This window comes from Lytechinus pictus, chromosome 19, assembly GCF_037042905.1.
Source record: "Lytechinus pictus isolate F3 Inbred chromosome 19, Lp3.0, whole genome shotgun sequence".
Classification (NCBI taxonomy): Eukaryota; Metazoa; Echinodermata; class Echinoidea; order Temnopleuroida; family Toxopneustidae; genus Lytechinus; species Lytechinus pictus.
Genome location: NC_087263.1, coordinates 10,635,697 through 10,652,180, shown reverse-complemented (window position 1 = coordinate 10,652,180; position 16,484 = coordinate 10,635,697). Strand labels below are relative to the sequence as shown.

Here is a 16,484-nt window from a genome sequence, read left to right as displayed (position 1 = left end):
TGACACAGTTTGGAACTCATATAATTCAACAACATCATAAACTTTGCATGGCTGTTTATAAACCCCCTTAACCCATCACCAGTCTCTCCTCCCCCTTCTCTCTCTCTCTCTCTCTCCCTCCCTCCCTGTCTGTCTTGCCCTCTTTCCTTTTTCTTTTTTTTCTCCCTCTCTTTCTCCCTTCCTTTACTACGTCACCCCGCTCACCCTTTTTTTAATTAATTCCAAACCCAAACTACAATTCACCTTTGTTTGAGAATGATCCACATTAAATGTTCCGAGCAGTATTCATTTTGCCGCCTTTCGGGCTCAAACCTTGATCTTTAATTGGAGAACATTAATTTTCCATCGACGGAATGTTCCAGTTAATTTGGGTAATTTTCTTAATCGTTCTTTTTTATCTACATCTCCATGACCATTTCGACATTGTTTTTTTATTTTTTTTATTTGACACCTTGTCGCTTTTCATTAATTCACACTTCTATCTCTGGATAAATGCAGGTCATTTCGGCGGGAAATGATTGACCGTTCACTTCTTCAAATTAAGACATCAATCTAGCAATAATTGATATATGTTGTGGTTCTTTTTTATTTCTTTCCCTTTGACATTTTGCAATATGCATTAACCCATGATACACGTCTTACTGCGTATTTATAGACAAGTATTTGATCGATGTTTGTCTTCAACGAAACAAATCTTGAGAGAAAGAGTGATTCCGCGCTGGAAGAAATTAGCTTTGCTGTTTTTTATTCATCCACGTTCTACTGCCTCTTGCATGTATTGTTTGCATTTTTTTAAGTTAACTTCTTTATATCCATTGCACTGCACCCATCTGCATTTATCTTGTTTTAATTAAATATTCATTCCATAATGTATTTTTTTTTTCATTTTCCTTTACATTTTCAAAAGTAATTGCTGGTCTCTATTCAGATGTCCTGTTTTCATTTAAGTCATCAGCGATAAATACCCAATACTGTATAATTTATAACGATAATAAATTAGTTTTTGAATTTGATAGTGTCTAGTTATAATGTCTAGTTATAATTTTTTTTTTTCATTGTACTAAGTGTCTTTTTATTGTAATTGTCCATTTATTTGTATATTTTGAAGAAGAAATAAACGCATTGATCTTATGTTATCGTATGATTTGATTTGATTGTATTATTTGCTTCTGTAACAAAGTGACTAGTGTATAGACTATACATGCATGCCCCACCATATTTCCTACGTCATGTACATGAGATGCTAGATTTTACATGACGCTATTTATGCACATTACCCATGACACCTGACCCCACGACACGATGATGTTATCCCTACACATTATTCAAATCAGCAGACTCTTCCTCTTTCATGGAATATGAAAATTACAAAGGACTCGTGGAACCCGCTCGACTCTTCGCAGTCCGTTTCACGAGTTTCAATCTTATAACATCTTCTACTTGCCTCCTGTTTTACAGGTAGATAATCAAATTTTCTATCATTTCCACTCTTAAGTATATAACGGTATTTTGTTCCATATACTTTTTGTGGTTATATGGATATCATTCTGGATGATTTTTGACATTTGATCATATTGAATTTAATGGAAAGAATCTTGAGTTAAGAAGAAACTTTCCATCTTGAAACAAATGATACTACACGGGTTAAAATAATCCCGAATATATTATATCTATTCCTATTCCAAAGTGCGGACTTACATTTAGACTGGGATATTTCGTATTATTTTTCTAATTATATATATATATGTATATATATGTAAGTTCGGCATATGGGCTAATACTAACTTTGTATGTCTTCTGTTAGCAATTCACTTTTTCCTGATTTTAGACTATTTGACAAAACTTTCGATGCTCGGTTGATAAAGTTCTGAGACATTCCATCTCTAACAGGTATACCGTTCGTACATACAGAGACGCTAGTCTTTGTCATACGTACCTCAGTATAATTCACTATATTGTCCAGCCGGAGCACTGGAGTAAGTGGTTCATTGTGACCAAATATGTTTTTATTCTAACTATGTTCACTGTAAATATGTAAATAATTATTATCAATATGTATATGTTTATTCCGTATGGGTTTGTAGAGTTGGTGAATACTTATTCGTTAATGATTTAACGTCTGCGGAGTCAGACTAGCTACGGACTGTAGTTCATGGTCAGTCTGGGCCGCCCCCCCCCCCAAAAAAAAAAAAAAAAAAACGCCCCCAAAAAGAAAAAAAGAAGGGGAAAAGGAGAAAAAGAAAAGGGGAAAGAAGGAAAGGGAAGAAAGGTATAGCTTTCTTGTATTTTTTCTCCTTTTTTTTGGTCAAAAGAATAAAAACCTAAATAAGACGTTCTTCTCTCTTCATACAAAATTTTGCTTTCGCGCTCCGCGCGGGAAAAACTATAAAAAATTGCCATTCCCTTTTGTTTCTCACACCTTTTTTCTTCTCCGTTTTAACCCTTTCCGGCTGTGGGAATCGTATATTCTTGCCAGAAGTTATAAAGTACATGGGAGTAAAGAGCATTAAAAGTATTTTTTTCATATTGCATTGATACAAAATTTTGGCTCTTCTGTTCGGGGCGGGTAAACATTACCATCACTCCCCGAATCCCCAAATGCTATTTTCTTCCGCTTTTCAGCAAGTAATTTTTGATAGAGTATCTGCTCAAAGGGGGAGGCATTAAATTCGTGCCGTGCTATATGCAAAAGTATGTACGATATTAACCTTTATTCTATGTCGATGCACATCCATCTCCTGTCTTGTTTTTGCGCCATTGATTTGACATTTTGATTATCACTGAAGTTTATTAAACAAAATGAAGCGCTTAATATGAACGAAATTACACAATTGTTTTTTCTTCCAAAATAAATCACAGAGGTTTCCGTACTTCGCGAGCAAGGGAAATGAAAAGTCTCTCTTCTAGCTTGCGCCATCCCTTTCACATTATGAGCTCGTTTTTCTTCTCTAAGAAATATCAAAATTAGAACAGGTTGAAGTTTCAGAGAAATTTCTAAACTTCAGAGCTTCAATGCCATTCGCAGGAAGGAATAGGACCTATTTCCTTTCTTTAAATACCCGTCTTCTACTCTGTTTTGCGACTTGAGTTAACGAAATTTAAACTTTTTACAATCAAATCTGATGTGACCAAGGTAGGCACAATATTGTAGACTTACCATTTCTGTTCTCTATTTTTGTGAAACGTTTTAAGCTTCCGCGTTTCGCGCGGTAAGAGGAATAATTTCAAATTCTTCAATCTTTTCCCATTTTTTGGAAGCTCATAAGCTCAGAAAACTATTTTTTATCAGAGCAAGTCAATATTCGAGTTTATAAGGGTACTATAGACGCAAGAAACGCCTTCTTTTGATTTGAATTTGATGAGATATCAAAAACTTCGCGCTCCGCGCGGGAGGGGGAAACTCCCCCCTCCCTGCACCATCCCCCCTAGGGAGCGCGCTTCGCGCGCTCTGTAAGTGTTGGCACGCGTCACGTGCACTTACCGCCCCCTCCAAAATTAAATCCTGGCTACGCGGTTGGACTGCATGGGGGGTTATATAGTCATCTGGGGTTATTTACAATTCTACATGATCGCCTGATTCATTCTGGCACATTCCTATATATATACTCGTTTACTTCTCTCAAAATAGTTTGTATTCTTGGTATATAAGTAGGTTGTTATTCATACAGTCTCTATTAGTGAATCTTTAAGTTCCTTTATTCATTCCATGATTGAGGTAGTTTATACTCTATATTAACGTTTATAGTTTAAACCTTCTGGTCTAGAGATTGTTTATCATTTATTCAGTCATATTTGTACTTATCCCATTCAAATAATGATAATAATAACAGTAATAATGATAATAATAATGATAATAATAGTAATACTAATAACAATAATAATAATAATTATAATAATAATAATTAGAATAAGAACAAGAATAAGAAGAGCAATATCTTCATCGTCTTATTTTTGGTCACAATAATCATGGCCGATATATTAACGCAAGTAGATCTAGTTTCTGATTGTTGTTAGTAGTATAACCTTATCATAAGTTATCATAATCCTTTATTGGTCTTATCCGAATATATCACAGCATTATGCAATTTAAATATCGATGTTCTAATCAAATAGCACTAGAATAAAACAGAAATATGATATTTTAATAACATAATTAGGAGTTCATCCATGCATATTCAACATAATTGTCCTTAGACTCGTTGCAATAGCGAACACGCAGTTTGCGTACTTTCTACACGGTGAAAAAGGTTGTTTAAAATTTTGTACAACACTGTTTACTATATGAACCCTCTTAATAAATTAAATTTTGTTGTTTAAGACATTTTTAAAAGGTTAAAACCGTATAAACAACGATTCATATAGTAAACAGTGTTGTAAAACAACGTTTTTTCTGTATTGATATTGTAACGACGGCTCGGTTGTCCTACGAGCCTCGCTATAAGAGTTTAATGTCGAGGATGGCCAGAGCTTAATTAGTATAGATGAAGCGAAATAAAAGTAATTACACATAAAATTAAAGTTCAGTAGTTTATTACTGTTTAAAACGTGATATAGGTGCAATTGAATATGTGATGATGATAAATCAATGACTCCAGCGATAAATGGAAAAATAGTAACTGAGATAACTTCGAACGATACTGGAACAATGATAAGAACTTAACTTGTGATAATTCTGAACTAAAATTCGACTCAGACTAAACTTGATGAAAACTAAACTGGAATACATGTAAGACTACGCTCGGAAAAGACTCTCGAAAAACTCGAATATACGTAAGACTGGAATCATAAGGAAAACTCTCTGAAAAACTAAACTTGACTGAGATGCTGCTCGCTTAAGGATAGGATAAAGTCAAGTAATAGAATAAGCACATAACGACCAATACACTGACCACAACGTTAAACTAGGAGTTTGGACATTAGGAGTTGAGGGGAGAAGTCTTTGAAGGGCAGGGCAAAGTCGAAGTGAGGAGAGAAAAAGCGGAGGGAGTTACTGAACATAAATGTGTAGCCAAGCTAGTAATAAACAAGAACGGGTTTCTGAAAGTAGTCGCAAGGTTAAAGAGAACTACACATGTTTGAAAGTCACTGGAAAGGGAAAGAGAGGAGGGATGAAAGTTACTGGAAGGAGAAGTGAGGAGGGTTGAAAGTCACTGGAAAGACAAAGTGAGAAGGGTTGAAAGTCACTAGAAAGAGAAAGTGAGGAGAGTAAAACTTCTGAAAATAGATGCAAGGTCGCATAGAAGGGAGATGCACTGTTAGCGATTTCTGAAAGACGTAGGAAAGCCAAAATGAGGAGAAAACAGAGTGGACAGACCAGTAGAGTTTGACCCTGAGCAAGTTGGATTACAGTACAAGAGAGGGCTTGGCTGTGTGCAGGTTACTGGGCAAGTTGAAAGTGACATTCATTACATGAATGAGTAGAATACAATTTAATATAATAAACACTAATTAAAGCATAAGAATGGAAATATATACATAAATATGCATGATATGAGAATATCGAAAATCAACCAAAATGCGTGACAATATGATTCTCCGAATACATTCATCAATTTTAATTGATATCCCTTATGACTAATGTTGATAACAATATTTTACCCCCCCCCCATTCTTCCAACAGAACTTTGTCTACCCTACCCGGAAGAAGAGCTTGATCGAGGACGCGAGGCGGGAATCGACCCGCTCATCGCTCGACATCACCTCGATGTCGTTGGCCCTCTCGAGTCCCGAGGAAAAGGACGACGTGTTCGACGACGCCTTCGAACCCCTCCAGGAGAACGCCATTCGTCGTTTCACTGTGACGTTCGCCAGTAAGGAAGACATGGGCTTTGGGTCCCTCTCGGATGCGTTACGTGTATTCCAGGTTAGGTATTCTCAATCAGTTTATTGTGAATCTTGTATTAAATCATAATTCAATTCAATTGTTTTTTTATGAATATATTTTAAATTTCAATATTTACACCCAATTGAGAATATCATTATAAAATTTATTAAAAAAATAAAAAGGCAAAATACACATTTGATTCTACTTTATAATGTTATATGAGCATGATAAATATACAAATCACAAGGCAAATAGAAAGACAGCTTATAGATTATCTTGTTATTTAAAATCTAAGGCTATGCATTCTAATATTGGAGTACATAAGGTAGTAATTAAGACAAGGGCTACTAGAAAATTCTAGAAAATAAGCGAGCCGTCGACATGGTCTACATGTCATAAACGAGATAACTAACAGAGAGCTGGAGTAGAGAAATCGTCATGCAAGAAAATCCGCTCTCCCCTCAATTAAATTATTTATTTCCATTCAAATACAAAACAAAGTAATATAAATCAGAAACAAATTTAAAGAGTTATACACAAATTATGATTACGTCTTATCACTTTATACACTGAAAAAATCACTTTATACGACGAAAAAAGGCGCCAAGACAGTTGTGTTATTTGACATCTCGAAATAAGTTACGGACAATATTGTATTAGCTCAATGAACAAAGCTAAACCTGGGCCTCGTTGCATAAAAGATACCATTATTATAACTCTGTCATCCAATGGTAACTACCATGGTAACACTGATAAACAGCCAATCAGAATCAAGGATTCTATGCAAGTTACCATTGCGTGGCAAAGTTACAACAATGGTAACTTTTATGCAACGGGGCCCAATTTTTCGGTGTTGAATGAACATTCACTATTTAACATCCAAACTACTTTCTACCATCACAACTATTCCCACGCCCCGAATTGCTCAACATTTTGAAATTGAACGACAAATCAATGAATAAGAAATATGATGTTAAAATATCAATCATATTCCGTTACAAATCACAAGGCAAATAGAAAGACAGCTTATGCATTCTCTTGTTATTTAAAATCAAAGGCTATGCATTCTAAATATATTCTTCATTATGGCAACTCCGCCATTGAGTCATCTAAGTTGAAAAGGCAGCGCATATTGACACCAAAGTCGCTTAGGAAGAGAGTATGGAACATCTATTAATTTTTGAAACATATTCGTCATCATGTTTCATACGAAATTATCTTGCTGCTGCAAAAACATAAATTAAAGTGAAAAAACGCATTTAGGAATTAATATACAGAAGAAAAACATGTCAGATTAACAATAACATAACGTGAAATTATTTGATGAATGATGAGGTTTTCTGCTGAGTGTGATGCGTGGCGGAGGCGGAGTGGAATTTTTAACAAAAAAGGAGGATTTTGATTATTATAAGATATCGGTCCAGTTATTTCCTTTCTCAATGCACTTTCAGACTGGTCATGCTGATGGTGACATTCCCACCACTTCCAAGCATCATTTAACTCCATGACATAAAAAGGACATAGATTTTCTCCCAAACAGACTTCCAATTTGTATGAAGTGCAGCCATAGAGAGGTACCTAAAAGGTGTAGCCTGCCTTGCTCTTGTTCACTTCTTTATTTTGAATGAGTCACGTGTCCAGGTCTGTCAGAGCTATCATCTTGATGGCCAGGCTAATTTCAAAGATTAAAGCCAATAAACCAGCGATTAATTTCCTCGATTTTTATTCTCAATTTGACGACGGGTATTGGTCGTTAGAGAGTGTCTATTATTACCTGTCCTGAAATGTCACATTTGCCAGTTTCGCGTGTCATGATCCCGAATTATTTCGCCCTCGATTTACCCATCGATCTCATTGTTTCTTCCTTTTTCCTTCATATTTTTTCTCGTATGATATTGTTTATTGGTTATTTGCTACTCAGTTTGTTGCATTATTTGTTTGTTCATTAATTTCTTTAACCCTTCATTCCTTCCTGTAGACATTGTCTTACCTTCTCTCATTCTTTTATCTTTCTTTCCTATCCCTTCTTTCTTCCGTTCATTCGTTCTTTTTTTTCTTACCGTCCCTTCTTCCGCTCTTTCTTATTTTCTTACTGCTTTCTTTTTTTTCTTTCTTCCTTTCTTTCTTCATTTCCGTTTTTTCCTTTTTCTTCCCCCTTTTCCGTTCCTTACTTGTTTTCTTTCTGTGTTTCTTTCTCTCTCTCTATTTCTTTCTTCCTTTCTTCTTTCTTTCTGTTGATTGGTCTTTTTTTGTAATTGGTTGCTCAATTGTCTATTTTTTCTTACTTCTTTATCTTTTTAGCCTGTCCTAAATCGCATCACTATCTGCTCTTTTTCGTGGTAACGATTACAAATTTATATTCTCTATCCCCTACCCTCCCTTTCCCTTTTAGTACATCTCATATTTATTGCGCCTTATGTTAACGAAATTTTTCAGGTTATCATTTTTTTTCTAATCATATATCCCATATGGTCCATTACTATTATAAACAGTTCCTCTTCCTTTATATGGATTTCTCTTTCCCTTTAAATACATGTATATTCATATACTAAATTCCATTATTTAGGTCATATCTCCCCATTATTAGTATGGATACCTGCCCTATGATGCTTAACGTATGATAACTTTAATTAAATTGTAGTAATCCTTTAAACACATATTTAACAACGATGCATTGGTGTCAAAAGTAGAGACTAATATTTCAGATTTATCGCAAATAAAAATCGCAAATTCTGACCTTCGTGGGCGATAAAAAGTCTTGATTGCACGATCATCCCTTTCACTCTTACAACATGCTGGCGCCTAACCATGAATAAGCTTTACTGTCTTGTTAAAAAAGTGCAGACGTTATTTCCCAGTTCAATATAATGTTAGACTGAGGAATATTTGCTCTCGCCCGAAATGCTCTATGCCATCTTCCGCCGAACGTCCGAATTTTAACCATGGCCACATGTTCCGCGAGATATTTTATTACGTCTAAATCAAACAGAATAGTTAGTGTTTTTTTCGCGCTTGAACCGCGTTCATAACCACGAGCGGGCAATATTAAACGCTAGCAACCAGTACTGTCCGATAAAATTGTCTATTGAATGGACGTCATCGTTTTCACTTGTTGCACGCGCATGCGCGAACTCAGTCACGTGGCGCCAATTTGAGACATAGCCATTTTCCACGCCGTACATTCGCGTGAAGAGCAAACCTTACATTTCATACACAACCGCACAAGGTGGAAAGGTAAAACTTCAAAATTCGGTAGCCCTCTTTTCTTCTTTTTTCTCCTTATCCATGCCTAAGTCAGTTTTCAGGCCTCTTTTTAATTAAATTGGAAGCTACTCTTCTTTCACAAAGCAAACATTCTCGAGCTACGATTGAGGAAATTAATAAACTTCTGCAGCGCGCGGCTGTGATAGTTTAACATCTGCACAAGATAAACGTCCCCAGTCCCACAAATAGCCCGCCGTGTCTCTTTCCCGTGGTAAATCTCTTTGAGGTTAAGGGCATATATATTTTCTCATTTTCTATTAAGCTGACGACCTATAACTGGCATCGTGGAAACTAATATTTGTATAAATATTTTCCAAATATTTCCTGTTATTTAAATAGTCTTTCTTTCAAACGTTGTTATGACGTTATGTGACTCTTCGAAATACAGCCTTCAATATATAGGCCTATCGTCTAGTTTATTTAAAAGGTAATTTGTACAATCTTTTTGATATCATTCATAGCACATTTTCTTACGATATTTATTAAGATTATGACCCCGTTTTTTCTCGACCTTGAAAATACCTTTTTCTCTTAAAGTGATCATTTCACTTTGTTCTAATTTAAAAAATTCTCATTTTGGTTCTTGAAAATGGGCTTAACATTAGGCTTATAGTGTAAAAATACCATCCCAAAAGTTTCAAAGTATTATATCCACAGGATCAATTTTAAAACCTTAAAGATGTAAACCAAAGTTTGAAAATAATTGGGAGTTGGTTTCAATGACTATGTGTATACAGTGAACCTGTGCACCACAACACACGAACTCTAGATGGACACAGCATGGCCTACATACAGTGTGTACTAGGTATACACTGAATGTTCAGTGCAGCTAATAGCGTGTGTGTGTAAATAGGAGATACACACAACAAAAGGCAGTCAAAATAGCCAACGGACTTTTTGAATTGGAGTAAACTGGTCATAAGCTTAACCTGTCTACTAGACGGTTCTCAAAATCAAGCTAATAAATTGCTACTTGTATCTAAATTAGAGTTTTTCATTCTATATTGTGGTTTGTTTCAGGGTTTTTGAGGACAAATACATGCACTCATACACATGTTTTGTCTCAGTTTGAGAATTTTTTTGATCAGCTGCTCACAAAGTTAAACGATCCCTTTAATCGATGCTTTGTCTTTTGGGAGTTTCTGACTTACTTACTTTCAAACATTCTTAAATTTGTTATGATACGTGACTTCTCGTTGTACATTGCGTAAGAATTGAAACATTTCATCTGAGCATATCGAAATGAGCCCCTTAATTTAGAGCCTTTACTATTTTCTAATCGAATTATTATCATTATTATTATCATTATTTACACTGGTTTATTTGCTTTCTAAATGGGTTCCATGATATTTGCTCCGGCGAAAATTGCTCCGCTGCAAATTCCACACATAAATAGAATGACCAACTTCAACCCTGGATTTGAGACTGTACCCTTTCCTAAATCTAGTCCTAAACCTAACATAAAACCCTATAATTACAACCCTACCCCGTCCCTGTATCTTAGAGGCCCGGAGCAATTGTCGCTGGAACAAATGTCGTGTCACCTTTAAATGTTCCACCTTTCTTCTGTTTCTCTTTGAATTTGACTGAATTCGACAAATTAAAATAAAAAACACATAAACGGCGATCATAATTTCTGTTTGTTGAATCTAGCAGAAACAACATGTTGCATTTCTCGTTAGATATGACAACTCCATTATACACGTTAGGCAAGTTACATTAACAGACCATTTTACTTGACAAGACATGCACCGGGACTGCGTGTAGGTTCTTCAATTACATCCATGTCCACATACATGACATATAGGCTTATATCATCATCGATCTTGGTGCCTTGCCGTAGTTCAGATTGCACTCTGCTGTCAAAAATGATATTGCCAAATATGATGTAATGAGTGGTCTATACATTACACAGTATCATTTTGTTTATACTCTGGCATCTTTGTATTGCATGAAGTTTGAGGTGTCTAGTTTACGAAAGATGATAAGATAAAATTATGTCTAAAGTTTTGGTAAAAGGTAAAAAATGTGAACTATACTCAAAAGTATCACTGATCAAACATTGCAATGTTCTAAAAGTGTAGCAGTCATTGAATGCATGTTAAGCCATTCGAATATGAATGGTATTTTTCTGGCCGTTAACATTTAGATTTAAATTTACCGCCCCCTCTCTGTAATGTGTTTACTTCTATTCAAAATCTGCCGTTTTGGAAACTTACTGAACGAAAGTAACTTACAAATTATATCCTGAAATTTTCGGCCCAGAGGGAAAGGGAGATTAAAAGAAGAAGATGATTGGAGAAAAACAAGTTGATTATGCAAAACAAAACAATACTTAACAGGTACTAAATAAATAAAATGTGGATGACGCCCCGTCCTCACACACACACACACCCACACACACTTCTCACACTCACACCCGTCCGCACACACATACACACTGAGATGCTGATTTATTTACGAGATTCGGTATGATCGGCTTCGAGAACAAGAAAAAGGATGGAGAATAGAGAAATCCTGGGTTCATATAATCATGGACCTTCGGAGTATAGTAGGTCCATGAGAATATGATCATTGATAATATCAATATCATTATAACAGAGAAAAGTCAGAGTAAGCGGAGACAAGATATGGCGTGATATACAGTATAATTACAGCTCACTTGCATTTTCCTAAAGCGCTTTGCATACCACTATTGATCATAAAAGAAACAGATTTAATGTGTTTTGATTTATTTGCTTATTTCATTTATTTTCAATTGTTAAAATCAGAAATACACAAAATCAAAAGCAATAGGAGATTGGGAGGAAGGGAAAGAGAGAGGGGAAAGGGGGGGGGGGTCTATTCAGTTATATTTCATGTCTGAACTATATTCTGTGGAAGAGAATTTAGGAAAACTCATTCTTGATATAACATACCCCTTTCAAACGAAAGTCATTTATGTAATATGCAGCAGTTGCGTAATACAAACCTCATTCCACCGTTTCGCAACAGTACGCCCACATCATACGCAACTGTTACGAGACTGTCCTTAATTAAACGTTTACGGTATATTTAGCAGGACAATTAACGCTGCTGACTGCGGTAAATATTTTACCAAGTAATTTGCTTTTAATAAATTGAAAGTCAATAAACCTACAAATCTTATCTTGACGCCGGACAACATGCAGTCTTGTGAAATTGTCGATGTGGTTCGACGGCTCTTCTTCCTTGTTGCGATATTTTTCTGTTTGCAAGCACGACTAAAATGTAACATTTAATAAAGAGTTTCGCAACACTACGCGGACGCTTTCTGGAACGTTGAGAAGGTATTGTCAGAAGCCCTTCATTACAAAGCAGCCTTAGGAATGCTAAAGGTTTTCTGGGGGAAGTTTCATTATATTGAAAATACAATTTATGGCTTTCATCTAGTAAAATAAGATCGCATGATCGATCTTACTGTGTCATGATCTTGTTAATCCTGTTTGAATATATTTTAATGAAAAAAATAAATAAAAGATAAAACCTGATTAGTCGGACAAACATCCTAGAACCAGCGGGGTTTTAACCTTTCATCTACTGATTGCCTTCTCAGCGACTCTAACACCAGACCATCACTGGTCCATGATTCAATCACGATGAAATAGGAACAAACACCCCGGTACCACTTGTCTTTTTATCTGACTTGCATACTGTCAATACAAAACCAGCCTTTGTCGAAAATCGGTAAATCAAAACAGCAGTGTCGTTCTCGACTCTGGACAAACGACATAATTACATTTTTTTCGTCAGCTCAAAATCTCAGGACGATCTGCTTTCCCGGTTCAGCAATTTTCGACAAAGACCACTAAGCTGTCCATTGTAATTCTACGGGCATTTTCAATAGATTTACTGGTGTTGTAGAATCCATCCGCGTTGCAAATGCGTAAACTCGCTAATAGCTAGGGCATATTAGAAATCACTTCGCACACGCTTTCTAAAACGCAAAAAATAGTCTTTTATCAAAAGCCCTTCATAACAAAGGAGCCTTTGTCGAAAATCAGTGAATTAAAACAGCAGTGACTCTGAACAAACGACATATTTGCAATTTTTGGTCATGTCCGAATCTACAGACGATGCGCTATCTCGGTCCAACTTTCGACAATGAACTCTAATCTGTCCATTGTGATTTGACGTGCATTTTCAATAGATTCTGAACGTTGCAGATAGCGTCTGCGAAGCGATACTAAAATACGCTAATGTCGTAGAGGGAACAAAAACCTACAATTAGGAAGAATCAGAACAACGAGAGTTTAAGTTACCAAAGTCCATTACGTTTCATAGCAAAAATAATCATATGAAGAAGTGTTTAAGCATTTTATTCAGTCATTGTATGAAATCTATTTACATTTTTAGAGGAAAATATATGCAGTTATACATAAAATAGACATCGGCTGCCTTAATTGCTAACACCCTTTGTTATGGATTATTCCATGGATTTTTGTTGTTGTCTTATTTACGTTTTAAAAGGTTCTTTTCCATCCGTGTTGTCTTTTCTTGTCCCTGTTTCATTTACCCCGTTTTAAATGTATCGACTCTTTCATATTTTCGTCATATTTGGATGAACTTGTATGAGAAATTTCGAAATAGCTTCTTTATCATCTGAGATTTTTTTTTCATGCAGGGGATGAAGCGGGTGCCTCTATAAAGAGTGGGGTCCGTAAACTTATCATTTGTTAGACCGCAGTTTATTAACGAGGCCTATTCATTTGATTTATTTTGCAGAAAAGAAAGGTTACCTTGACTCACGTGGAATCTCGTCCGTCCAACAAAGTTGAAGGCCAGGTTGAATTTCTCGTGCAGTGCGAGACGAAAGGGAGCTCTTCCAAGAATGTGCTTACCGCCCTCCAGAAAGTCGCTGAGAATGTTCGACTTGAGAAAGAAGAAGTCACAAAGAGAGGTGGGCTCACTGTAGATTGTTACAAAAATATTCGATATTATCATACAATGAACTCAAACGATTGTCCAACTAAATAAAATATCAGAGAACTGGTGTGTAAATGAGCCAAACGGTTTAAGGGGACCGGGCCTGGCGTATGGTGCGAAAAACTGCGGGCGAAGTAATCGAGAAAAAAAACACCTTTTTTATACAAATCCCTATTTTGGCATAACATTTTTTTTAAAGAGTTACATTTCACAATTTTTTTCTTTCTAATTATATAAATGACGTTTTATAATGAAAATGAAAATAAAAAATGAAAATTTCAACAAATACGTCATGAACACAATAGTAATTGAGGAAAAGGTGTAAAACCAAAAAATAATAAGAAAATATGAAATAGGCCTATAAACCATTATATATACTAGAAAGAACTTAATGTTGTACCGTATGTCCCACAGTGTGTTCACAGTGTGAAACACAATCACCTTCTAACTGTTAAATTTGAGCATTTCAACAGTGTCAATCACATATGCACATATATAGTCCCCTGTATGTGAACACACTGTGATCACACTCGGACACTGAGTTCTTTCTCGCTAGGATATGCACGAATGATAATCAGGAAAGGATGCTTGATCACTTTGAAAACCTGAAAAAAAAATAGATAAATCGATTTATCCCCCATTAGAATGCCTCGATCCGCTCTGAAATTCTCCATTTCCAAATTTGAATTGTCATTTTTTTTATCGTTTTCTTCCTTAGGTCCATGGTTCCCGACAAGGGTTTACGAGTTAGATCGATGTACCCATCTTCTTTCAAACTACGAACCGGATCTCGATGACGGACATCCGGTATGACCTTTTACCTTTGTTGATTAGAAAATGATAACTAAATGCAAATAATAATGAAATTTAAGACAAGTCTTTATGCGTGAGAAAAAGCAATATCAGCCAAATAAAATGGTAGACCTTAATTGCATATTCTAATCTATCAAATTCATTATCGATATTTACCTGGAAAAGTTTTTCCCCTATGTTAATGCCATCTCGAATGTCTTTGAATTTACACTGATTTCTGAGCGAAAATCCCTCGAGTGATAACCAGTTTTCCATATGGTTAGTAGCATTCAAGCATAATTCAGTCAGACTATTGTTCTCGATTTGGCAACTCATTCCCCCTGTCTCCCCCTCCCCCTCTCTCCCTCTCTCTCTTTCTCTCTCTCTTATTGCTTTATTTCAAATAAAACTCTGATGGGTATCGACTTAATCAAATAAACAAAATGTGTCTTCGTATCATACGACTTAAAAGTTTATATTTTGCATTGAAATTAATGATCATTTCGATCCTTTCATTGTTAGTGTCATCTTAGGGAGGCTGATTGTTTAATGATTGCTTGATGTCAGTATTGAAATCACTATCAAAAATAATAATATTATTATTGTTATTTGTATTATCATTATTATTATCGTCCAATACATTAAACAGGGATTTTGTGACAAGGACTACAGAGAAAGACGACAGCGGATCGCAGATATTGCTTTTAAATACAAACAGTAAGTTTTAAAAAAATTCTTTAAAAATAATAATGATGTCAGAAAGTCCTAAATATTTCTCAACAAATGCAGAATAAAACAATTTATTTTACATGTATTTTTGTTATTAGATCTACCTTTTCCTTATAAAGTATAATAATACACATGTAAATTCTGTACTGTATTTCACAGAAACTTAAAATGCAATTATTATAATGTGAATTGACGGATCCATGGGGGAGGGTGGTTAAGATATTTAAAAAAGCAGCTAAAAAATAAATCCTATGATTACGACCGGGGAGATACTACATGCTAACCAGGCTTTCGGCATTCACTTTCTTTTTGCATTATGTTTAGCGGGCAGCCAATTCCTCGGGTGGAATATACAGATGACGAGCTCCGGACCTGGTGAGTTGATATTCGCAGATGCAGTGAAGAAAAGAAAAGGAAGGAAGATACAGGAGAGTCGAGAGAGAGAGAGAGAGAGAGAGAGAGGGGGAGAGAGAGAGAGAGAGAGAGAGAGAGAGAGGGAGGGAGAGATTGTGGGAGTGTGTGTGAGGGAGTGTGGGTTGGGGTGTGTGTCAGTGTTTTCTATAAGTATAGGATGGTGAATGAAGGCCGTCCTTGGTGTAGGCCCATATTGTGTGTAGGTGCGTTTGCGCGTGGGATAGGGAGAGAAAGGGGGGGGGGGGAGTGAATTGCAGGTGCCGGGTAAAAATGGCAGAGGTGAAAATGGCAGAGGTAATAATGGCAGAGGTAAAAATGGCAGAGGTAATAATGGCAGAGGTAAAAATGGCGGAGGTAAAAATGGCGGAGGTAAAAAGGGCAGAGGTAAAGATCATGACATGCTACATCAGCAAGGAAAAGATAAAGTCTTTCCGGTTAATATCAGTCATAATTATTGACCTTGAATGAACTCCTATCGACGAAATGAGTATTATGAACTGATGAGATATTATTCGGA

General features: G+C 35.9%; 1 protein-coding gene across 1 annotated transcript in view; it reads left to right on the top strand.

Annotated features, from left to right (window-relative positions):
• The first annotated feature begins 251 nt into the window (after positions 1–251).
• The window catches only part of LOC129282398 (tyrosine 3-monooxygenase-like), a 34,405-nt gene continuing 18,172 nt past the window's right edge, over positions 252–16,484 (top strand). Inside the window, exons 1-6 of the mRNA XM_054918286.2 lie at positions 252–371; positions 5,621–5,863; positions 13,832–14,006; positions 14,751–14,839; positions 15,474–15,541; positions 15,878–15,928. Of these exons, the coding sequence (XP_054774261.2) occupies positions 354–371; positions 5,621–5,863; positions 13,832–14,006; positions 14,751–14,839; positions 15,474–15,541; positions 15,878–15,928 (644 nt within the window). The 5' untranslated portion in view covers positions 252–353. The remainder of the gene's footprint in view (positions 372–5,620; positions 5,864–13,831; positions 14,007–14,750; positions 14,840–15,473; positions 15,542–15,877; positions 15,929–16,484) is intronic.